The 25,861-nt window shown below is 44.8% G+C and overlaps 2 protein-coding genes across 2 annotated transcripts in view; both read left to right on the forward strand.

The window, feature by feature from the left end:
* Window positions 1-8,730, forward strand: part of LOC311313824 (CUGBP Elav-like family member 3) — a gene marked incomplete at its 5' end in the record, with an annotated part of 10,985 nt that extends 2,255 nt beyond the window's left edge. The window contains 7 exons of the mRNA XM_084444032.1: window positions 3,305-3,449; window positions 3,995-4,144; window positions 4,293-4,358; window positions 4,596-4,700; window positions 4,902-5,045; window positions 5,599-5,754; window positions 8,645-8,730. Of these exons, the coding sequence (XP_084300158.1) occupies window positions 3,305-3,449; window positions 3,995-4,144; window positions 4,293-4,358; window positions 4,596-4,700; window positions 4,902-5,045; window positions 5,599-5,726 (738 nt within the window). The 3' untranslated portion in view covers window positions 5,727-5,754; window positions 8,645-8,730. The remainder of the gene's footprint in view (window positions 1-3,304; window positions 3,450-3,994; window positions 4,145-4,292; window positions 4,359-4,595; window positions 4,701-4,901; window positions 5,046-5,598; window positions 5,755-8,644) is intronic.
* Window positions 8,731-10,881: 2,151 nt separating this feature from the next.
* Window positions 10,882-25,802, forward strand: LOC311314103 (ceramide synthase 2-like). Its single transcript, XM_084444433.1, has 11 exons — window positions 10,882-11,413; window positions 17,496-17,669; window positions 18,666-18,783; window positions 18,881-18,999; window positions 20,348-20,405; window positions 20,624-20,674; window positions 20,848-20,940; window positions 21,825-21,953; window positions 22,204-22,310; window positions 22,409-22,562; window positions 22,863-25,802. The coding sequence occupies exons 2-11, from the start codon at window positions 17,497-17,499 to the stop codon at window positions 23,007-23,009; spliced, it is 1,149 nt and encodes a 382-aa protein (XP_084300559.1). The 5' UTR covers window positions 10,882-11,413; window position 17,496; the 3' UTR covers window positions 23,010-25,802.
* The last annotated feature ends 59 nt before the right edge of the window (window positions 25,803-25,861 follow it).

Here is a 25,861-nt window from a genome sequence, read left to right on the forward strand (position 1 = left end):
AAAACATAGGTTTATGCATACTAGTGTTGACTTTCGTTGTCTTTTATTATTGTCCTTATTAAGCTCTGCGTTGTGTTTTGATTTCAATAAAAGACGGCCCCCAATCTCACAATCTCACAATGTTTATTCCAGAAGGTTTTACATACAAAAGACGATGGCTTATAGTCTTATGTACAGTTGACCTCTCTGTATGCTGTCTGGACCCAAATCAAAGTATTGGTCTCGTTGCTACGTTCTTATGTGGTTTGAGTGTCCTCCCCTCCCTCGTCTCTTCTCCGATAAGACTATCTTTCTGGTCTCTTCTGTGGCCTTGTTTTGTGAAGTTAACCTATGCCGCCTCGGCGCCCAGGCCTTTATCTCTAACCACAACAATGGTGTTTGGCACAGAGTGTACCAGCCATGGAATGTCATCTTTATTTCATAAGTCTTTGGAAGAGGGACACCATTCCTTACAGAAAGCTACAGCTACAGCCATACTCAGAGGTCAATCATTATAATTAGGAACAGCTAACAGGATCAGATTAAAAGGCATTTCTCTGAAAATCAATCATATTCAACACTAATATACATCCAAGCAACTGTCACAAAGTACTCCGTGTTTTAAATAGCCAAACCAGACTTCGAGAGAGATGCGCAACGAGTGAAAATTGGCTTCTGCTGAGTGTTGGTTAGGAAGATAGAGGAACTTTATTGCAGACATGCAGGTCCATATAAAACATTATATTTGCAAAGTAGGCTATTATTTCTTCCACTTTATTATTTGCATCATTCTTTGTGGACCAATGTTTGAATAAATTTGCCTTCGAACGTTATTGCCCTTTCTGACATCTGTGGTCTTTATGTGAAATCTAGTTTTAGCCTACTGAAACATTATAGGCTAGCCTACTCTTCTTCAATTAAACAAAATAAATCACATTGATATCTTTGCTAAGTAATAAGCTGTAAGGACAGGCTGAACTACTGTTTTGCACTGGCAAACAAAGGAGAGTGTGAAACATCAAGAATAGTCATGCACAAGGGCGTAGGTTTGGTTTCAACATTGGTAGGGACCATATAACAGTGTAGCCTGCATACACAATTTTTGCTGGGGACGAGAGGTTAAACCTCTTAAATATGCATATATTTATGAAATTTAATAATACCAATACAATGTTCTTAGTGTATCACATCCTGCCTGTTGCTCCACTCTCTCTCGACTGCTGCTGTGCCCCTCCACTCTCTCTCTCTCTCTCTCTTGGTTGCTGCTGTGTCCCTCCACTCTCTCTCTCTCTTGGTTGCTGCAGCGTCCCTCCACTCTCTCTCTTTCATATATAAAAATGATTTGATAAAAATTTAGATTTTCATTGGATTTTTAGACTGACATTCAACTCATAAATTGATATATCTGTCCATTAGGGGAGTCACAAAATACCAGACATTTAGTAGGCAATACTAATTGAGAAATTCCACAATCCTGGATACCCAATTCGATACCATAGTTGGAAACAATAAATCCCATGTACTTCAACATACACTACTTTATTTAAAACACCCTCCGGCCAATATAGTGAGAGGAAAATTATGAGATTCCAGTTAGCAATTATACGTTAGCTAATAACTGTAAGAAAACAGGCTACACAGGGACGGGCTTATATAAAGAAAACCAGACCTGAGCCCTCATAAAAGTAACGTTAACGGCTCTCACGGGCTGGCTAACCTCTAGATAACGTTACCTTATGAATATTCAGTTTCCCCTATAATTTTAACAAGAACCCCTGTCAGGCTAAAACAATGTATTTATTTTTTAAATCAAAATGTACAACTTTAATATCACTGACGTTTTTTAGCATAAGTTAATGGGAATTTAATATGGCAAAAATTAGCATCACGTCTAGCACATACTGGGTTTGACAAAGCTATATCTAGCTAATAGCCCGGCTAGTATGCTGACACTAACGGTCGTTAGTTGTGAGGATGCCGTGAGGTCCCATTCAATTAAATCTCTGGTGGGCAGCTAATGTATAATAATGTAATGGCTGCTGCTATCCTAATGTTACAGGATGATAGAAGTCATTTAAATGTTGTGATGTTAGTTTATGTTACAATGAAAAATTGTGATGTTAGTTTAGGTAACGTTAGCTAGCACCAACCTAGCTGGTTTTCATGTGGCTAATGCCTAACGTTAGCTACTTAGTTTACCAGTAACTAGCTAACCTAGCTAATGCTAACGTTACTTACAGTTGCAGAGAAAAGCTTCTCTTCAGGGGGGAAGGCGACATTGTGGTGGATGTCCCTAAACGGCTGTCAGAATCACAACTGTATGGCTTGCTGTCAGCGTCTGTCTATAAGGCTGTTGGTCTTCAGATCCAGCGAAAATGCAACAATCTATCTCAGCCAAATGAGCCAATCAAATGTGAGTCTAAAAATATATATTTTAAAAAATACTGGGATGGAACATTCACGGTGGAGGAAAGGGTAGGCTAACGGTCTAATGTAACTCCGAACATAATGCAAACTAACTCACTCAAAATGGTACGGCCAATTCTGTCCTTCCAAACTATGGGAAGGCCATCTAAATGATCTAATATAACTGCACTCCAAAGATAATGCGAACAAGGTTGCTTAAAAGTTGATAGGGACAATTTGGGCCTCCCAAAATGTTGGTAGGGACATGTCCCGACCGTCCATACGCAAACCTACGCCCTTGGTCATGCATCTTAGCTTGCAGAGTTTGAGAAACATCCTCAATTTTTCTAAATAGCACTTGTTGTAGAAGCTTGGGAATCCTGTTTTTAGACTAGTCGTGTAATCAGTTACAAAACCACCGTCTAGTCATCAGTGAAAATAGTCGCTGCGCACATCCCTAATACACACACACACAAGTATGTACACACACACACGCACACACACACACACACGCACACACACACACACACACACAGTCAGTGGTTTGGGCAGTGCACTGGGAATGAGACCATGTAATATGTTTCAAGGGCCTATCAATGCTAATGTAGGGTAATGTTATTACTTAGAACATACGTCATCTAGCATTAGCTTTCCCGCAATACACAACCATTAACCCACTGACTGCACATAATGGCACTGTAATTAGATCTCTATTCATCTGTTTCTCTCTTTCCCTCCATCCTCTCTCTCTTCCTTTGTCTCTCTATCTCTTTCTCTCTCTTCCCTTCTCCCTCCCTTTCATCCGTCTTTCTCTCTTTCTCTCTCTTTCTCTCTCTTTCTCTCTCTTCCCTTCTCCCTCTCTCTCTCTCTTTCTCTCTCTCTCCCTCTCTCTCTCTCTCTCTCTCTCTCTCTCCTCCAGTTGGTCCAGCAGCAGGCCCTGGTAGCCCAGTCAGCCTACTTGTCTCCCGTGGCAACAGTTGCCGCGGTACAGATGCAGCAGATGGCAGCACTCAACGCCAATGGAATCATAGCCACCCCCATCACCCCCATCACACCATCCTCAGGTAACCACACACACACATGCGCACACACATACACACGCGCACACGCATACACAAATCCACACACACGCGCACACACACGCACACACTCACTCACACACACACACACACACAGTTTGTTATTTTTCAAAGGATGTCTATGCTATTTGATTTCTGATTAATCTGTCTAGTCATGTAATAGAGAGCTGTTTTGCATTTACGATAAAATTGATTCATCTCATATTTTGAGTACTCGTAAAGTAGACTCCTCTACTTGTGTACAAACAGTTTACTGGAATATAGTATGTCAGATCTTCAACATCAGATTATAGAATCTAGTATAGTTAATGCATGTATGTTAATATCTACTATATGTATGTACAGTATAGTAGTAGAGTAATACTTTAGTATTTAGTATTTACTGTAGAGTTCCCTTTGCCTCTCTGACCAATCTGAGCTCTACCTCTCTGCATTTATTCCCTCCTCTTTCTCTTTCTTATACACTATAGAGTCTAGTAGCTGTCAATCACAATATCTCCTCCACTGTGATTGGTCCTCCCGGTTTGCAGGTACAAACACCCCTCCCACCATCGCCGCTACGCCTGTGCCTGCACTCCCTCCGCCATTAGGAGTCAACGGTTACAGCTCTCTCTCCGCCCAAACCAATGGACAGGCAGCGTCGGAAGCTCTGTACACTAATGGGGTTCACCCTTATCAAGGTGTGGAGTAGTGATGAAAACCCTGTTACATAGGATACAACTGCATGTAGCCTTTACCCCTCACTCTCTCTCTCTTTCTCTCCTCTCTCTCTTTCTCTCTCTCTCTCTCTCTCTCTCTCTCTCTCTCTCTCTCTCTTTCTCTCTCCAGCCCAGAGCCCGGCTGCAGCTTTAGACCCTCTCCAGCAGGCCTATGCAGGCATGCAACACTACACAGGTGGGCTATTGTCAAACTTGGTGCCCCGGCCACTAAAGCACTGCAGCCTGTTGAGTCTCATTAAGTCAGCGTTCATTGCTCGGTATCCTATAGTTGGGTATCCTACAGTTGAGAACAGACTCACAGCAAACACCACTATTAAGTCTTCTAGGGGACTCTGGGGTCACATTTGTACACAGTGCCGCCATCACTCAGTTGTTTTTGGTCGGAAGCTGAGGTTACACTGTCTCCTCACAGCGGCATATCCTGCTGCCTACGGATTGGTCGGCCAGCCGTTCCCACAGCAACCCACCCTGGTTGCCCAGCAACACCAGCAGCCCCAGCAACAGCAGCAGCGAGAAGGTGACATGTGACTTCCTGTGTGGCATCGGCCACGCCTCTTTACCGTCAACCTTCCAGTCTAGGCTCTTCCTCAAATTCTCTGCCTAATCTGTGTGTGTGTATGTCTGTCTGTCTGTCTGTCTGTCTGTCTGTCTGTCTGTCTGTCTGTCTGTCTGTCTGTCTGTCTGTCTGTCTTTCTGTCTGTCTATGTCTGTCCCCCAGGTCCGGAGGGCTGTAATATCTTCATCTACCACCTGCCCCAGGAGTTCAGTGATTCTGAGATGCTCCAGATGTTCCTGCCGTTCGGAAACGTGATCTCAGCCAAGGTGTTCGTAGACCGAGCCACCAACCAGAGCAAGTGCTTCGGTAAGAGGGAGACAGAGACCTTTGACCTTTAGCAATCCTTTTATTGGCTCAATTAGTACCTTCAAGGATCAGGCCATTCCACCGAATAAACATATAAATTAATAGAAAATTAAAACCAGCTGCACATATTCAACAACAGCACATGTAAAATACTTCAAAAGACCAAACGATTGTTTTCTTCTACTAGGTGCACATATAAAGCACTTTAAAAGGCCTGAAATAGAGTGTTTTCTTCTACTGTGCATAACATAGACAGAGAGAGAGAGAGAGAGAGAGAGGGTGGGAATGGAGAGAGAGGAGACAGGATAGATGTCAAGGATAGAAGGAAAGGAAGTGAGTAAGGTGGTTGTGAGTGAGTAAGGTGGTCTTTAGGGCAGGAGAGACCCAGGGCAAGAGAGACCCAGGGCAGGCGTTTGGAGTCTGATGAGAAACAAGGAGGGAAATGCTGCCAGATAGACACGTTATAAAACCTTGACGTGGTGACTCTCTCGTTATGATCCTCTAATACCCATGATCCCTTTCACCCGCCCCCCCCCCCCCCCCAACCCCGCAGGGTTCGTGAGTTTCGACAACCCGGCCAGCGCTCAGACGGCCATCCAGGCCATGAACGGCTTCCAGATCGGCATGAAGAGACTGAAGGTGCAGCTCAAACGGCCCAAAGACGCCAACCGCCCCTACTGAGGGAGGGACGAGGGAGAGAGGGAGAGAGGTGAGGATGGGAAGAGGAGATGAAGAGAGGGGTGCTAGAGGATGAGAGGGAAGGAGACGAGAATCAGGGAACATAAAAAGAAGTAAGCATCAGATGGGTCATAAAGTCAAGTGAAGCCAAAATGCCATAGAAGATGCTCCCATGTGTGCGTGATGTATCTAACACTTCCTTCTTTTGATGTTCCTTGAAGAGAATGAGGAAGAGGGTTAGTAAGTGTGTGTGGAGTTTGGAGGGAGAGAACAGATACTTGGTTTTGGGGGCAAAATAAGAAAGACCAACAAAATCAAAAGGACTCAGATGCTGACTGGTGATACAAATATATGGAGAGACCTAAAGAGGATCCTAAATCATATGTGTATTTTAGATAATATAAATGTTTTAGCAGCCAGATAGTTCAGAAATATAATATGAATAATATAATTATATTAATTGACGAAGAATGAAATTACTGAAACGTTGTTATCCTTTATTTTGTCACATTTTTATTTTATTTCCTACTGTTTGATCTTTTCCTGAAACGACAACATTCCTCACCCAAGACCCTCCCGTCCAATCATAATACGCGGGGACCCCATCGCTATGGCAATGGTTACCTAGCGACCGATAAAGCCCTGACCCCCCCTTCCTCTCACGTTGTTGTAAGTTCATTGGTTGGCCTGTGTTTGGGTTGCTGTGGCGATTGATTGCCTGTGTTGGTTGCCCTTGGCGATTTTTGTTTGTTCCGTCACCTCGAGTAACCGGCCATGCGCTGATCTGCATGCCCTGTTGCCGTGGTGACCACAGACTGTGTTTGGTGCATTGTGACTTTCTTTTCTATTGACCTGTGCACATACTGATCAATAACTGTCAATAACTGGGATCTGATTCAGTATCAATTGATTTCATTGAATAACAGGAATGATTGATAACTGTATTGTAATTGGAGAAATTCTGTTTCGATGGTCGTCGTTTTTTGCAGTTTTGTTTTTGATCAGTTTTTGTAGTGTTCTGTTTGGTGTCATTATACAGTATCATAGTGAAATATTTGGGACGAGGGAAGGTGAGTGCGGGGCTGTGTGTGTGCGTGTGTGTGTGTGTGTGTTTGTGTGTTTGCGTGTGTGTGTGCGTGTGTGCGTGTGCCTGTACGATACATACAACATCGCCGCAGTGAGATGTGAGTGAATGAGCCAGCTTCTATGAGTGGGTGTGTTTTGGGAGAGACAGGGGTCTAGACAGGGGTATATGGGAGTTGTAGTCCTTTATGCATGACAGTGGGGGGAAACCGTGTGGATGAGGATACTCTGAGCAGCCCAGCCCAGGGGCAGCAGCATATGTTTTACAGTAGACTACAGGAGAATTCTTGCATATTATTATAGAAGAAACTTTGCATCGACTCATGTAGAATAGTAAAGGCAGGATTTCAATCATTGCAAATGAGGTATATCGTGGAGATGGTCAACTTGGTTGTTTGCCTCTGTTTTCTGATTGACCAGACAGCTAAGTGGCCTGACGTTCTGATTGGCATATGTACCCCCCACCCCCATCTTTTCTATAAGCCGATCTCTCTCCCTCTCTCTCTCTCTCTCTCTCTCTCTCTCTCTCTTCTCTTCTCTTCTTCTGCTTATGCTTCTATCATTCTCTTTGCAGTATTACTCCTCCCTTCCATTCCTCTCCTCCTTCTTGTTCTTTCTCTTTCCCCCTCTCCTTCTCCCCTGGCTGGTGTTTTGAGGTAATGGTATGTGGTTGTCATGGTGAAAAAGGATGCCTCTTGCTTATTGGAGAACAGCCTTCAACTATAGGAATTCTGGGAGAACTATGAAGCAAGTACAGCAGCAGTTATATTCTCATATCTCTGGTCAGCGTACCATCCCCAGCCTATCCTAACCTAATCCTAAGGGACATTTTACTCAAAATCTATAATGGGATGTTTTCCATCAGTCCATCATGCTTACAGTGCAAACATATCATTATTTGGTGGGTAAGAACTAGATAACGAAGTTTCTGCAAACCTCCAAAAGTGATGGATTAATGTAAAACATATAAAAAAAATGATTTTGAATAAAGTGCCCTTTTAACCATAGAATAGTATAGAGCTGACTTCAGATCAGTTTCAGATCAGAGAGGGGGCACCCTCGTGTACTTCAAATTGCTGAAAATGTTATGCGTCAGCAAAATACACCAGGGATTGTAATTTTCTAGATTTACACCACAGAGATGTACCTCTCTAAACTTGATTTGGGTTTTTCAATCTATCACCCAGAATTTCTATACTGCAACTGTCAGAGAGTGATGCATGTCAGTAGGCTGTTTGCTTGCTATTATCTAAGACACACAAGTACAGCATATAACCCCTGGCACACACACACACACACACACACACACACACACAAGTACAGCATATAACCCCTGGCACACACACACACACACAAGTACAGCATATAACCCCGGCACACACACACATACACACAAGTACAGCATATAACCCCTGGCACACACACTCACACACACAATCAGAGGAACAATACACTCACAGTCAAATAAATGGACTCTTCTTAACACAAAGACATCACCAATGGACCTCGCTGTGTTGAGTTGCATGATCTGGACTCTGTGTGTATGTCTATGAGCACCATGACGCTATCACTGTTGACAAAGTAAAGGGCTTTACTATGAGTGATGTTTACTTTATAACTGGACAGCTGATCACGGCTAGATAGAAAGGGTAAACAAGAGTGTCTAGACAGACGTTATGAGGACCCAGCTCTCAGTATGCTCCAGTACAGTGGAGGAGGCCATGCCAATTGGGAGTGGGTCCAGACAGACAGGTAGACATCTCACTGTAAACATGTCCTAACATATCATCTCTCTCCCTCTCTCTCTCTCTCTCTCTCTCTCCCTCTCCCTCTAACAGGTGAAGTTTCAGACTCCTGTCGTGATGGAATCCCAGGGTGCATTGTGCTTTCAGACCGTCTCATACCTTTGAGCTACGGGGGAGTGCAGCCACACAAACACACACTCTGATATACTGTACACCACGCTTAAATGGTCCAAGGCACTGATAAATGTACATAAAGTTTACACACACCCCCTCACACACATACACACACACACAGCTCAGTAATCCTACCCATATAACTGAACTCAGTTTTACAATGGTGTGTAATGAGTTTCTTGAGGGTGTGTAATGCAGTTGAGTTGGCACACAGACCAAGACTATCTAAGGGCACTAGAGAGATGATGAATAATGGTGATGTATCACTTCGATGGACAGTTACATGTCTATTACATGTCTGTAACATGACGCTAATAGAAGGGCCGCCATTTCATAATAAAAAACAGAAAACAGAAAAAAAAGTAGATTAGACAGACCTTGGAGAAGCTCCATATGACCTGTAAATAATTTAGTTTAAGAAGAGCAACATTTTAAAAACATAAAAAAATGAAAAAAGACTACTACTTTAGATAAACACTGAAGAAGACACAATGGCATTATTATTATTATTATTATTATTATTATTATTATTGTTATTATTATTATTATCTTCGTAAGGGGATGTCCTATTTAGAAATAAGAAAGGAATGGAGAAAGGGGAAAACATATTCGAAATTTATACTTAGATTTTAGGTGAAAATGGGAGGGGGTATTGCACCTTTTTTGGGATGTTTTAATATTTGAGCTATTTTTATTTATTTACTAATTTATCAATTATTTTGTTTATTGGGAGGAGTGATATGGTTCAGGGTGGCACCTTTTTGATTTTACATTTTTCTAGAGAAATGTATTTGAGAGCCTGTGTCTCTCAGACACTGCAATCAAGTAATTATAATTATGTATTAATTATTACAACAATATTTATTTCTTATTTATTTAATCCTGTTTTGATCCAATCTCTTTTTAAGTTAAAATAAAAAAAGTATCATACTTAAAATGTTATCAGATTCATTTGTGTGTGCGTGCGAATATGTTTGTGTGTGAATGTGTTTTGTATGTATGTTTGTGTGTGTGTGTGTGTGTGTGTGAGAGAGAGAGAGAGAGAGAGAGAGATGTGGCCAGTAGAGGGCGTGATAGGCGCATATTCCACTTAAGCACCTGGCATTATATAAATAATTAATATTTATATAAGTGGGTTTATTGGTGTGGAATGCTACTGTTAGGCTTACTGGGTTTCTATAGACTATAGACTACTCAAAGATGAACACAATGCAGAAGTTTGAAATGTGTTCATCATGTAGGCTATCCCAACATTGGGAATGAGTGGGAGAAATAAAAGAACGACCTCATTAGACTGATCGACTACATGCTTTTTATTCAAACGGCCTATAACACCATAGGCCTAGCGCTCTTTTTGAATTTATAGCAATGGGGTGCGGCCGCAACGTTTGCCAAAAAAGCTACTCCCAGCGCCTTTTTTGGCGGAGCAGAGCCTTTAAAAAAAAGTTCAACTTTTACCGAGGGCACGTTGTTATAGCAACAAAAGGCCCGTCTGTCTCCTCTTCTTGTAAAAGCACCACAGTGCCTTTTAACTTTATTATTTATTTATTTTTACGTAATTCCAGTTGTAGGCCTGGAAGTGCAGAGTCAGCAATACTCGCGTGACAAGGGCCTCGTCGACCTCGTTCTTTGTACCCGTTAGGCCTCGAGTGAGTAATTGCCAAATCAGCCACTTACTATCTGGACTGATCAAGGACGTATTATAGTGGCTTTGGAAGTCAGTGATCCACAGTCGGGTCACGTCACCCCTCCCCCTCGGCTCGCAAGGCCACACGTGTGACATAATGCGTGTCATTCCAATTATGCGCAACACTGAATGGGCGAGTGCGCACCATATTCAAGTCTCCAACCCACTGAACGCAAAGAATCAACTTTGCATGAAAGTCATGCATGATGATCGCTTTAAATTATAGCCTAATAACCAATAACCGACTGATATTGTTGCCGTTTATCATTTTACCATTTACACGCGGGGAGATATGGCATCCCGAACTACAGGGGGTTTAGTTTAAACGTTTTTTTTCTGGTCCGGAAACAAAACGCGGATGTGTGTGTTTGCCAAGTGCTCTCACGTGCTTGAACGTCATTTTGCCCCTCCCTCCCCGTTATTCTCTCTCTCCACCCTCAACCCCTAACCGTGCCTTCTTCTTCAACAGCAGCCGGGCTGACCCACGCCTATTCCCCGGCCAACGATCGCGCTGTCTCCCTTGTCCCATGGAAGAGAGAGAGGAAGAATAAGTGGGATACAATTAAAAGGAAAGGAGTCGTAGGGTGGGTTAGATTTCGTCGGTAGAAGCTACTGTAGGCTACAGAAAACCTCCCATTCGACGCGCGGTCTGAGTCTAAAGTTTCCTCAACCGCTCTTTCGTTTTGTATTCTCTCTTCATGTAAAGAAAAAACTTTGGACTGGCCCCGGATGGAAAGATGCGGATAAGTAACAGCAGCAGTGAGGCCGGACCCTAAACAAAAAACAACAACTGGGAAATGACAGCAGTCTGTAGGCTAGGCTATGCTACACTCAACAGGACGGTAAATATCTGTATATGACTGACGGACATCTCCGTGGGCGAGCCATTTTCACAATTACACAATTAGGCCTAGCCTGCTCAATTACAAGTCTACGCTCTCTAACTGCGTGTGCCAGAGTGTCATATTACGCCGCCTTGGATCTTTACAGAGTATTACAAAGTAAGTACCGTTATCTCATTCACATATGTAGGCTGTCGAGCGCTGGGGCTGCCGAAAGCCGCACAGACGTCCGATGTGTGGGTATGCGCGCGCGTGTGTGTGTGTGTGTGTGTGTGTGTTTGAGAGAGAGAGTTTCTGTGCTGTGTGTGTTGGGAGGAGGGTGACCTATTGCTTACCTCCTGCATTCATGGCCACACTTTATTATGCAAAACAGGTAATTTAAAGTCAGACGACATCAAAAGATTGACCATCACATTGTAAATGGACTTATATAGCACTTTTATCCAAAGCGCTTTACATGCCTCCCTTCAGCTGCCATGCAAGGTGCTAGCCTGCTCATTGAGAGAAATTTGGGGTTTAGTGTCTTGCCCAAGGACTCTTCGACATATGGACAGGATGAGCCGGGATTCGAATCATTGGACGACCTGTTCTACTTCCTGAGTCACAGCAGCACCTAAACGCACTGTGGTGGTTGCCATTCAGACTTAGGGCTACTACTCACTTTATTAGCTGAAAACCCTCAGCGAGCAATTCAAATTCAATGTTATGAACTTATCCAAGCTCTATGGTCTATATAGCTTGCTTGCCACCTGGCTACAGGCCTACACTAAGATGGCATGTGATGTGACGAATGTTAACTCACCTGAAACGCCTCCATCTAGTGGCACAAACAAATCCAAGTAATTGGTTACACTCCCTGTGCACTATGACTTTTGAACACATGCAGCAAGAGCTGCTAAACACCTCAAGCCATGAACTCTGTGGATTTAGGAAGTAGACGAGTAGAATAGACTATACTTTTACTGAGACGCTAAGCATACTTTGTATGCACAAATCAAAATGTACATGGCAATGGGAGAAATGAATTGTTGTTAGTGCCCCCAAGTGGTGGGGTCATGTGTGACGGACGCACTAATGCAGGCGCTCACTGTACACAGGGGTCAAACGAATAGCCCCCACCTCGATTTCATCAGGGGGGGGGGGGGGGGGGGCAACTATAGGGGAGTAGGTCATGCATCAGTTTTGATCCCCCATGCATTTCACATGCTCTATCACAGAATGAACGCATAGCATTCAGGACTTCCAAGAGTTCAACAAGAGTTTGAATGTCGTGTGGCTTTCTCTCCTTTCTTTAAACGCTTGCAGGCATATACCTATAAATACTGATCTCCCACGCCTCTAACAGTCTGAGTTTCAGTGAATATCCATCCCTTATATTACAGGCTACCTGACCTCCTTCATGCTTATTTTAGGCCCAATGACGTTCTGCTTTCAGAAGGCTGGAAGGCGAGCCCCAGTGGCCGGAAGTATAATCCAAAATCGCCGAATGTGGGCAGAAAGTAGGAAAACTCCTGTGCTTTAGGCTTGGAGTATTATGGCCCATTTTAATGACATCTATTTCTCTACTGTGTAAAAATCTGGTATAAAGCATAAAAGCTACATACGAATGAGCAACCGCAGAGGCACCAATAGAAGATACAACTACATACAACAATAGTGACTGGTGCAATGATGAGATTTGGCTACTGATTAGCATCCTCTCCTAGAGGACTTGAAGCAACCAACCACCGCCATCGTAGAAACAGGCACCCCATCCATCTCACTCCATACCGCTCTCTCTGCTCTTGGTGAATGATTAGATCGCTACCTGGAGTGTTGCCATGACAAGATAACTGCCTCCATGTCCCCTATTATAGTATTGCCTCTTAACCTGGACAAGTGGAAGGACCCCCTCTCATAGACAATAACACACTTACTGTAACAAACACACAATTACAGTAACACACACACACACTGATAGGATCTGGTCAGGTCAGTGGATTCTTCACTTTAGTGCTCTTTTATTGGGTCCGAATTGGAGTGCAGTCCGAACTGAAAGATTAGGAGAGAGGGAGCAAAGGGTAAGAAGAGATGGTCTGACTTTTTTTTGCCGCTCAAATAGAATATTAGGGTTCAAAATGTTTCAGACATGACCTGCCATAAAGTCAATTCAAAGTTACAGTTCAGTTTGTGTGTGTGTGTGTGTGTTCGCACGTGTTTATTGGAGATTTTGCAGTGAAATGAGGATACAAAGGGCGATCACATACAATGCTGTTGTCAATTATCAACTGATAATCCAAGGTTGTTCGATATTCATGTTATTCATTGAAGCTGCAGGATAACAATGGTTAAGACTTTCAAATCCTGACAACAGTGGGCAGTTCTGGGTCAATGTCCTGTGTTAGGTAGCACACCTCAAAGTGCATATTACCCCTTCTACTGCACTCTATCTCTCATTCTCTCTCTCTCTCTCTCTCTCTCTCTCTCTCTGGCCTGTTGACTGCCTGCCTGTGACACAGACGCACTGTGACTCAGACTGTGCAAACATGCAAACAATGCAAATTTGGCACTTCACACTTTACACACACCATACTTTTTATTGTATCGTATAACGCTGCTCTGTTGTAGAGCACTGCTCTTTTTTTTCTTATTATTATCATCTTGTTTTATTATTCAGTTATTGCTGCAAGGCGGATGAGCCAGAACCCAAGCATTTGACTCCCTTAAAATAGTATGAAGGACACAAACACGTCTTGAATCTTGAAATCTCTCTCTCTCTCTCTCTCTCTCTCTCTCTCTCTCTCTCTCTCTCTCTCTCTCTCTCTCTCACTGTGGAGCCATCAGAGGTGGACTGTCCAAGTGGGAGTGATTCAGAGGACAGCTGCAATATGCTGGCCCTGTGTGTGTCTGGGTGCTAGCGGATGGATGAGCAGTATTATGACTCACCCTGACCCATTCCCCCAGGCTGGCCCTGCTAGCTCAACACCACCCCCCTCTGTTTTCCTACCAAACAGTCTGGTCTCCATGTCAGCGTAGCGAGCGAAGGAGCCACGGGGCCAGATCCCGTCGGGTGTCGTTCGAGCCGAGGAAGCCTCGACAGCGAGTGCGCCGGTGGGGCTGTGTTTATGTTCTCCACCTGTGCTGTACCAGGCACGGGCGCGGCCTACTAACAGTCCTCCAGCTGAGGCCTGTTGAATCCAGGAAGTGTCTTTCGCTGGTGGTCTGGTTTATTAGGCAGCCTCTCCCGCTGCTCGAGTCTGAGCCCCGCCCCCGGCAGCCGAACCTGAGGCACCGTCGAATCAGTGTCATCTAATGAGCGTAACCCGACTAACAGATGACTAGACTGGTGATGGATGTCATGTGGATCTGAAGTTCGGTCGTCTGTTATTCTCCGCACATAATTTCTCTGTCATGAGCGCCCATTCTCCTAGCAGAGAGAGAGAGAGAGAGATGGATGACAGAGAGAGAAAGAAAAAAAATTAAAAGGGAGGGAAAGAGTGAGTGAGATCACTTCCACGTCCCACCCCTGCCCAAAAGGCATCCTCAGCTCTTATTGGCTGAACAATATGGCCAGAGTCTGGTCACGTGATTCAGTCAGCCAATGAGAGGGGGAGTTGGGCCTGCTTTTGGGGGGAAACTGCTATAGCATGCTGGATCCTCCAGCTGACCTAAAAAAGTCTGTTTAACAGTTAGTCAAGCACATGCTCACATCCTGTGTGCCCTCAAACCCATCAACTACTTTAGTTGAACCAATGAAGCACTATTGTTTTTTAAATTCTCTTTATTGACCTCTCTCTTTTCATCTTCTCTCAAGAATGTATATAATACTGTAAACGTGTGTGTGTGTGTGTGTGTGTGTGTGTGTGTGTGTGTGTGTGTATATAGATGTGGACTGTTTATGGCTAGTGGATGTAAGCCAGACATTATTACACCAGGATGTCAGCACTTATATATTTCTCTGCTGTCCTGGACTTTGGACTGAGTCTGTTAGTGAGGGAGATGTTTCCTTGGGATTGTGGTCCTCTGTTACTGGTTGCACTGTTGTTATTCAGTAGTAGTACACACACACACACACACACACACACATCTAGACAGGCACACAATGTAGACCCTATGCAATGGTCTAAGGTCAGTTACACTAATTCTGCATCTGACAGTCATGTCAACCAAGGGGCACTGCTGTCTCTCCCCCTCCCTCTGATCCTTACTCTTTCTCCCTCCCTCCCTCCTTCCATCTCTCTCCTCCCTCCCTCCCTCCATCCCTCTCCTCCCTGCGCTGTGAGAGATCTTCTTTCCTCTCACACTATCAGAATGAAGGATGATGGATTGATGTCCCATGACACTAGGCATTCTATGCGCTAAAAGGCACACACATACACACGCGCTCACACAAACACACATAACAAAAATTGGCATACATGGTCATGGTGCAAAACAAGGAGACTTGTGTTGCTCTACAGGGCTCAAGGGTCGCCAAGGGCAACATAACAAGACACTCGGAGAAGCAGTTGTCAGATGTGCTAACCCTGAAGTTGAAGGCATGTAAGCAAACGCGTTGAAAGTCTTACTGCTGGATGAACCAGCTGCTTAGTCTCGCCCACCTGTGTTGGGTGCGTCCAGGGGTCGGGAGAGGAGGCCGGTCGGTGTTCAGGAGAGGTGGAGATCAGGGGCGACTGCTGGTGACAGACCTCCTCTCTCTGCTCTCTGTCTCACTCTTGTAACAGGAAACATGTCTGATGACTAACCTGACGCGATGTGGAAAGAGTTGAATAACTCAACTGTGACACCATCTCGCGGTGAATATCCTGTCTTTGTGTGCGTGTGTGTGCGTGTGTGTGTGACCATTTCTCAGGATGTCTTTCTTCGGTATTTCAAAGTGTTGTAACTAGCTGACCTGTCGCTGTCCTTTACTTCCAGTCATGGGTGACACAGCCTACACTGTACTCTTTTAGGCAAAGGGACATTGAGTCTTCATAGCCAAGGCTCTTGAACCCTAACCCTGGCCCCTACCCTAGTCCAAGCCCTAAACCGAACCAAGGAACGCGCCCTTATCATTCATCTATTATGTCCATCTGCAGATAACTCCTGCCCCCTGCTGTGACTGCGCTGTCTGAGTGTGTGTGTGTCCAGTGCGTGCCTCTAGCTCCCCATGGCGTGTGGTGTGACTGTGTGTAAAACCAGCTGCATAGTTGAGACACCGCCAGGCGGGCCGACGCGGGGAGGGAGGGAGGGGCGGGGCCAGCAGGCCTCTGCTCTCTGTCAGCTGGACACCAAGACCAATCAGTGAACAGGAAGAAGGCGGGGGGGGGGGGCATCGTGGTATGAGATTGGGGGGTGGGATGCGGGGGTGTAAATGTCAGAGGGTGGGGTAGGAGTCTGGTTCGTAGGGGGATGGCCGGGGGGGAGCGTGCGGGTGTGTGTGGGTGGGTGTGTGTGTGAGGAAGGGGTGCACCCTCAGTTCAGCACAAAAGCATGAATCGCAGCTGAAAACCTCCTCCAGATGCTTGTCCTCCCCAACTCTCCTTCATGCTTCTCCGGGCCTCTCCCTAGTATTACTGCCGATAGACGGTCATATCCCTGAGTGAAATCTGCCTCCGTTTGACTAAACGAACCAAAATACAACATTTGTATAAAGCTAGTAAATAAATAGAGAAAAAACAGACGAGGTCTGTTATTCCCCCCTGGGGTGGGCCTTCCCAGAAGCACCTGGTGCACTGTGGTGTGTTCTATACATTAGGAGAAGTCTACAGGCCTCCATGCTAAATGAAAGGGAACGCTAAGTACCACCTAATTAAGATCGGCACCATCTAATTCCATGTTATTACATGTTGCCAGTCTTTCATTTTGAAATTTGCAGATTTGTTTTAAGGCATGCATGCAGATATCTGTGTAGCTCGTGGATTGGAATATGATAGCTCAGCCAGACCACATGAAGGTTTGAACGAGAACTGGAGTGTCTCCGAAACATGTGGGACTACTCTGGTCCACTCCCTGTCCAGAACCCAGAGTATAATCACCAGAGGGTCGTTATTAACCCCCTCGTCTTCCTCTCCTCTCTCCTCTTCTGGGCCTGTCCTCTCTTGTCCTCTAATCTCCTCTTCCTGTCCTGTCCTGTTCTCTCCTCTCTGGTCCTCTCCTCTCTTCCATGCCTCCTCTACTGTCCTCTAATCTCCTCTCTGCTATTCCTGTCCTGTCCTGTCTGGTCCTCATCTCTCTTCCTCTCCTCTCTGTTCTTCTACCTCTCCTGTCCTCTCCTGTCCAGGATGCTGCAGGAGCTGAGGGAGTGTTTCTGGCAGGAGAGGCTGTGGTTCCCAGAGGGGCTGGGCTGGGCCGACCTGGAGGACAGAGACGGACGTGTCTACGCCAAGTCCAGCGACCTCTGGGCGGCGCTGCCCATCGCGCTGGTGTTCCTCGTGGTCCGGCAGATCTTCGAAAGGTCAGCCTGATTGTCTGTGTCTGTCTATCTATCTATCTATCTATCTATCTATCTATCTATCTATCTATCTATCTATCTATCTATCTATCTATCTATCTATCTATCTATCTATCTATCTATCTATCTATCTATCTATCTATCTATCTATCTATCTATCTATCTATCTATCTATCTACTGTGTCTGTCTGTCTCTCTATATTTCTATCTATCTATCTATCTATCTACTGTGTCTGTCTGTCTATCTATCTATCTATCTATCTATCTACTGTGTCTGTCTGTCTCTCTATATTTCTATCTATCTATCTATTTATCTATCTATCTATCTACTGTGTCTGTCTGTCTATCTATCTATCTATCTATCTCTACTTGTGTGTCCTCTTTACTTTGCCTCCCTTCTCTCTCACTGCCCCTCTCCATCCTTCCGACTTTCTTTCTGTTCTAGAAGTCAAACATCAATTCCTCCGTGCTGCCTTTCACCTTTTCACCCTCTCTCTCTCTCTCTCTCTCTCTCTCTCTCTCTCTCGTACCTTCCTCCGCCCTTTCCCTCTTCCTCCAGCTCTGTCCTCCATCTGTCCAGCTCTTTCTCTCCTCTGCTTGTCTTTAAGTAGATTACGTGACCTCCGCCTGTAATTTCATCTCTGTCTGTTTTCTCTGAGTCACTCAGATCCTATCTCAGCTCCCCTCTCCCCAACCTCCTCGCTCTCTTCTGCTTTCCGACTCCACCGATTTATAGAACCGTTAAAGGCGCATTCGTCTCTTTAACACTCATTTCAACAGTGTGGAATTGAGGAGGTCAGAGTACAACGTTTGACCTGAGGAGAAAGTTACGGAATGCACCTTTAAGTACATTGTGTTCCTATCTAACAGATAAATATCATCTGCGACCTTTCCCTGTAGTGTCTTTCTCTCATTCCACAACCATGTAATATCTATGTTTTCTGTTTCTCTCCGTTCCCCATATCATCCTCCTCTCCCTTCATCCGTTGGTGTCTGTAGGACAGTTGCCACTCCTCTCGCAGCTCTGCTGGGGGTGAAAGAGACAGTTCGACTCCGAGCGTCACACAACCCCACGCTGGAGTCCCATTTCTGTAACATAACTAAGAACCCCACCCAGGTAACTGCCACACCCACCCGCTAGTAGCCACAAGAACCCAATTGGAAGTGCTTAAACTCTCTCTCTCTCTCTCTCTCTCTCTCTCTCTCTCTCTCAGAGTTCGATAGACAGTCTGTGTAAGCAGACCGGTCTTTCTGAGAGGCAGGTGCAGCGTTGGTTCCGGAGGCGCAGGAATCAGGGCAGGCCCAGCATGCTGAAGAAGTTCAGGGAGGCCAGGTATGCAAAACACACGCACGCACGCACACACAACTGGACAACAGGTCACCCACCAGCTGCCTGGCCTATATCTCCCACACTAGCGTTCCCCCTGACATGTCAGAAGATAAAAGTATGGCTCTGTTAATATCCCAGACTCATTGTAATGCTAGCCTGGTTTCCTCGCCCCTATGCACCTCCAGCCCTATCGCCAACATCATCTTATTTATACAGTACCTCACTGTCACCGTATTGTTGTTGGACTGAAACTGAAGCAGCGCCGCACTAAACTGAGCTCATCATCACGTAAGACCGGGCGCTCTGAGCCAGGATTTACTGTCAGACGAAAAGCTGATTAGCAATATTGGGTTCTGTTTAGCATCGTCTGTGCTCTGCTGCATGTTATGATCGTCCTTCTGACAAGACGACGGTTTGTTCAGTAATATGACTGACGAGACCTCATGTTTGTTACTGTGTGTGTGTGTGTGTGTGTGTGTGTGTGTGTGTGTGTGTGTGTGTGTGTGTGTGTGTGTGTAGTGTAGAATCTCTACCATGCATGGGGATTAATAGTATCACCATCACTGTCATCATGTCATTATCATTTTACATTAAATTCTGGACTGGATGATCTCAGGACTGTGAGATTGAGAATAACGTGTGTGTGTGCTTGTGTGTGTGTGTGTGTGTGTGTGTGTGTGTGTGTGTGTGTGTGTGTGCGTGCGTGCGTGCGTGTGTGTGTGCATTTGTGTGCATTTAGCTGGTCATATTTGAGTGTATGTCACGACATCTCTTTCCTGAATGAGTCAGTTGTTTCTCTCTGGACAACCGCCTCACTGTCCTTGTTCTCACATCCTCCCCCTGGCCCATCCCTCTCTCTGTCATCTCTCTCTCTCTCTCTTCACTCTCCTCTTCACTTCCCTCTCCCTCTGTTCCTACTGTCCCTCCATCTCCCTGATAAACGACCCCCGCCACCTGTGTGAGGTGCAGTGGGAGGGGAGATGTGGATGAGGGGGCCTGAGTGGGAGCCCAGTGGACTGTGTGACTGGTGTTGTTGTCAGTGCTGGGATCTTGTCTCTGGCTGTGTGTGGGTCACGGCCTGTGTGAGAGCCCGGCTGTCCTCATTTGACGTTGTCAGTTTAGGTGAGCAGATTTGTTCAGGCTTTTAGTTCTGCTGGGTTGTTTTCTGCGCTGTGTTTAATATTTGAGGAGTGTGTGTGTGTGTTCGTGTGTGTATATTTGTCTGTCTGTTTGCATCAGGCACATTTACTAGAAAATGGGAAGTGTGTGTATGTATGTGTGTCAGCCTCTATAACCTTGACCACGCCATCTAGTAGAAAGTGTCTATGTGTGTGTGTGTGTTCTCTTGCAGTTGGAGATTTACCTTTTACCTTCTTGCTTTCATTGCTGGCCTGGCAACCCTCATCGACGTGAGTACCACCATTTCCACTCTGACCCTTCTCCTCCCTCCTGTCTCCATTGGTCAGCGTTTAACCTGACATCTGACACAAGTAACAGTTGCCACGGCAAAACAGTCAGTTTATGTAGCATCTGTGTTCAGTTATCAGTCATGATGTTATTAACATTAGAATGTTCGAGGTTTCATGAAATATGTTGTGAGGTAAAGTTGTCTGTCCCCTCCTGACAGAAACCCTGGCTGTATGACACAAAGCTGATGTGGGATGGCTTCCCCGTGCTGGTTAGTCTCTCACGCTCTACACCATTAACTGTATAAAATATCAGTCATGCAATAGTGTGTATTTATTTACACTGTACGTGCTGTTCTTTATAGAAAGTCAAATTCAATTACCTCTCTCTCTCTCTCTCTCTCTCTCTCCCCCCCCCCCCCTCTCTCTCCCTCCCCCGCCCCAGACTCTCCTGCCTTCTCAGTATTGGTACTACATGATAGAGTTGGGTTTCTACTGTTCTCTGCTCTTCAGCGTGGCCTCAGACGTGAAACGGAAAGTAAGTCACAGCCCCAAACAAACCAGTGTTATTGTCTTGACGGAGCCCGAGCGCGCTCAGGTGTCTGGGCCTCCTCAGCCTCCGTACCGTACACACATACAGAGAGGCACTGATGGCTGACTGAAGAAAGCTGTATCGCTACTACTGTAGGCGATACAACCAAGTGTCTGGGCGTCTATGAAATCAGCCACTTGCCACCACCCTTCCATTGGACGTTGACAGGAAGTGGTTTAGAATTTTTTTTTTTTTTTGGGGGGGGGGGGGGGACACCTAATTCTGTCAGATGTCAAGTATATGAGAGCAGGGGCTGATGTCAGGCATCCAGCTAGACTGTGTTTACAGTATGTGTGTTTGGACTTTGCTCCGCTAGGGTGAGCGTGTTCCTACAAAGCAAAGTCCTGCACTAGAAGCACCTCTAGCATGGTACTAGTACACGCACCTGCATGTTCAAACTGTCTCTCCCCTTTCACACAGTTATAAGCAATGCCAACACACACACACACAGATAGTCTAAATACATAAACATTAAACTTATCATAGATAGTACACAGTGTTATCATGAGGTTAGGTCAGGTTAGAATAAACGAGATTAGTTGCATTAGATTAGGTAAAAGCATTATGAAACACGTAGGATGAGCAGGACTAGTCTCGCGATGCCAGACTTTCGAGATCTCCGCCACCGAAAGTTAGTTGAGCGCAGCGTTTAGAGACTGACTCGTGAGTCTAGAGCAGGACTAACAAAACCCACAAACAGACACAGAGCATTCACATCACATTAACAATGGTTCGAAGAAGATCTCACCTCACAATACCATTTCTTCCTTCCCTTCTCCCCTCCCCATCTCTCTCTCTCTCCCTCTCTTCCTGAATCTGAATCTCTGTAGGACTTCAAGGAGCAGATCATCCACCATATGGCCACCATCTTGCTCATCAGTTTCTCCTGGTGTGTCAACTACATCAGAGCTGGCACTCTCATCATGCTGGTGCACGACTCTTCGGATTACTTATTAGAGGTACAGCCAACATGCACAGGCACTGGGCCAATGAGAAGCTCTAGAGACTATTCAGACATGTTTTGAAACCATGAGGTTTTAATATGGCGAGATAGTCTACAGTGCTGCCACCTTGTGGAATTACAATTGACATCACAACTGGTTATGGTCAATGTCTTTCGAATGAATGTCGAAATGTCGAATGTCTTTCTTTCTTTCTTTCTTTCTTTCTTTCATATGCATTCACTCTTTCTCTGTCTCACCTTGAAAGTCTGCCAAGATGTTTAACTATGCCGGCTGGAGGAACACCTGTAACTACATCTTCATCCTCTTCGCTGCAGTTTTCATCATCACCCGGCTTATCATCTTCCCATTCTGGTCAGTCACACACACACACACACACACACACACACACACATACACACTAATTATTTCTCTGTGACGTGTTATTCATTATGTTTTACTCTGTCTCTCAGGATCATATACTGTACGTGGGTGTACCCGCTGACCATGTACGCGCCATTCTTCGGCTACTACTTCCTCAATAGCCTCATGTTGACTCTGCAGTGTCTCCATATCTTCTGGGCTGTCCTCATCATAAGAATGGCAGTCCGTTTCCTCTCAAGCAATGTACGTGTACATACACGCACACAAGCACGGCGGCACGCACACACACACATACTCAAACACACGCACACACACACGCACGGCGGCACGCATACACTCACACACACACACACACTCAAACACACGCACGCATGCACACACTAAGGTGCCCACACACACACACACACACACACTAAAAGTATCTACTGTTACAGACTTGAGCAGACAAAGGCCAGAGCTCAGGAAGTGAAAGGTCTATCTGACAAATGAACTGTCGTTTAATATTCTCTCATCTTACCGCTCTGTCTTCTCCTTTCCTGGCAGGAGACCGTCGAGGACGAGAGGAGCGACAAAGACGAGACAGACAACTCTGTGGAAGAGGAGGAGGAGACAAAAGAAGTGAACAGTAAAGGAGCAGCACAGAACGGTCACGCTGCCCCCCACAACAACAATCACCGCAAGATGGAGTGATGAACACAAGAGAAGAGAAAAGTGTACAAACTCACATCCCTCTTTCTGAGGGCAGGAGGGGGGAAAAGAGAAAGAGAAAGGGGATGAAGGGGAGGGAAAGGCATTTCTTAGGACTGAGAGCAGCAGGTAGATATATAGCTGCCTGTAGCCACACTACACACAACTCTGTAACCGAGTTGAATAGGTCAAACTCACGCCTTAGTACTAGATACCGCCCATGTTCTCCAGATTTTTGGTGGAGTAGCCAGCTTAAGCGGTGCTTATGAGAGGTGGTCATGTGTGTTCGTAAGTCAGGGGACCGGAGATTTGGAGGCGATACTGGTGAGCGACACAGTGAAACATGTGACAGTAGTGCTGTCGTCACGGACACCCAGTGGAGCTCAGCTCGACCAGCTGGGGTCGCTGTGGTGTGTGTGGAGTGAGTTTAGGGGGCAGTGTGTTTAACCAATTCAACTCGGTTACATCTCACACACGCACGCGTGTGCGCGCACACACACAAACACACAACATACAGATCCATGACTTTGGATACACTACATGTACTTCAACTGGCTTGGACCTGGACCTGGCATGTGCACGCACACACACACACACACACACATATACCCGTTCAAACACAAACACATGCACAAACATACACACATTACTAATAACTCTGATGTCGGTCCCTCAAATTGGTTGACCTACAAACAAACAATGTGGGTGGAGAAGGGACAGGTAATGAGAATGGAGCTAAAGAGAGAGAGACAGGGAGGAGATGAAGAGAAAGTGATGCTGCTTCTACTACAGCTTTCCTTGAACTTGTGTGCCTTTTATAGCCATATACTGTAATGGCTGCTTTGACTTTCTGTTTGTTTGTTTGTTTTGCTCTTTCTGCCTTGATCATATTTTGTCCATTGTGCCTTTGTGTCCACTGCTCCAAACCTCTATGAATGACCAAGAAAGTGACTAAGTGAATCTGAATGATACAGATTGTGACATGTTGAGAGGGCATTCAGTTCCCTGACTCCACAGTACTATTCTATCTATGCAATGATGTTTGCTTGCTCCCGTGCTATCTTTGGCTCTGTGTATGTATGTCTATGTACTGCCTCTTTGCATTGAAACTCAAGCAGTAGGACTGTGAATTTACCTCTGTTCCCTCATTGTCCAAGAGGGTTTCACTGTACTCTGACCATTTGTTTTTACTGGACAGAATCAGGGTCATCAGGGTTGGGTTCAATTCCTTTGTATTAAGTACAAGATATTAAATTGATTCATGTCATGAATCACAGAATATCTTGGCTGTTTTTGACACTTTTTGATATGATACTGAGATTCTGATAATTTCAAAGGTATTTTCTTCTGTTGGTGTGGAGTGGTGTTGGTCTGGAGACACACCATTGTATTAGAGAGAAAGGTGCTCTTAATATTCCAACTGAATTGTTGTGTTTTTGCCCTCTATGTGATAAACTGTATAGTGTCTGCATTGCCTCTATTTTACGCAGAGCATTCAAATTTCCTCAAGGTGACGCACCGGAAATTTTTTATTTTCAGATTTTTTCCTCTCAATTTATTTTAAAATTATAGGTCCAAAAGAACAATCGATGGTCCAGCCAGTCAGAAACCTAAATGCTATCCAATCTATTTTTTTTTTTCAAGATCAGTTTGGACCACTTGTGTGGTCTCATTCCAGTGTGGTACGTGTGGTATATGCTTTCAACCAGAGAAGTGTTTACCTCTGCAAACGGGTGAGACTCACAGGCACCCAGTCTTAGTGCCAAATGATTGACCCATTTCTCTAACTATCATCTTGATATCAGATTCCTACAAGTGTTTGCAGAGTTGAATTTCCTTCTGGTTGGATCTGGTCCAACTCAGCTCTGAGCAGTATGATCCAGCAGAATCCTCCTGATAGCCATAAACATGTCATGAAGGGTTTTGAATAAACACGAGGATTGATCTGTCAGAATAGAGAGAGATTTTTTCTCAGGTGACTGGAATGGGCCAGAATAACTAGCCATCTTCATTTTTGGGCCAGATTATTTTAGGTCATACCAACCTGCGGGTTCTTCTTGTATCATAGGTGAGATTTAAGCGTTATTCTCTTTTGCTAGAGTGATTTGAGGTATGATTCTTATTTGAGAAACGGGTTTACAGTTGTTTCATGTTATTATTTGAGAGAAAGATCTTGAGGTCTGATGTTTTTAGCAACTAATCACTAAGTTAACCGTGAAAAACACATTGAACAATGGAAGGATATTTTATCCTCAAGCTTTTTTGTGTTGTTGTTTGTCAAGTGCCTTATCTGTATTGTATGGGATATACTTTGAATTTTGTTGGCTCCTTTCATCACTCTTTTGTTATTTATCTCTCCTCTTTTCCCTCCTCATCCTCCTTCTTGTTCCATCCACTCTGTCATGTCTCCCTCCCTCATCCAAATTACCCGTATATATCCCTCCATTCATCGATTTGAACCACTCACTCTAACTATCCCCTACTCATAACCTTCCTCTGTCATCCCCATCTTTGCTCTTTTATACCAACCTTGACCAACTACCTTTCTTCACTCCCCCGTGGCTACAGAAAAAAGCAGTATCCTAATTACAGTGTTATTTTTATTTCCTTGTTTTACGATGCAAGTACTATTATTATTAATAAAACCAAGGTAATGAATCACCACTGCAATCCTGTTGTCTCCACAGTTTTCATTTATATCACACACATACAGTGTTCCAAATCAGATTCAAAAATCGTACAGTTAGATGTAACAAGAGTGCAATTTGATTCAGAACCCTTGCCCTCATGATGAAACCTTGGAGTTGCCTTTATTGTACGTCACTTGTATCTAACTAGTGTGATATCCAATAGAA

This window comes from Borostomias antarcticus (genome assembly GCF_949987555.1).
Source record: "Borostomias antarcticus genome assembly, chromosome: 10".
Lineage (NCBI taxonomy): Eukaryota > Metazoa > Chordata > Actinopteri > Stomiiformes > Stomiidae > Borostomias > Borostomias antarcticus.

Bases quoted from the DNA above. Each gene is read 5' to 3' on its own strand.
- LOC311314103 (XM_084444433.1), top strand. From the start codon at position 17,497: ATGCTGCAGGAGCTGAGGGAGTGTTTCTGGCAGGAGAGGCTGTGGTTC. The intron at 17,670-18,665 runs GTCAGCCTGATT...TGGTGTCTGTAG, and splicing joins GTCCGGCAGATCTTCGAAAG to GACAGTTGCCACTCCTCTCG. The intron at 21,954-22,203 runs GTACAGCCAACA...TCACCTTGAAAG, and splicing joins CTTCGGATTACTTATTAGAG to TCTGCCAAGATGTTTAACTA.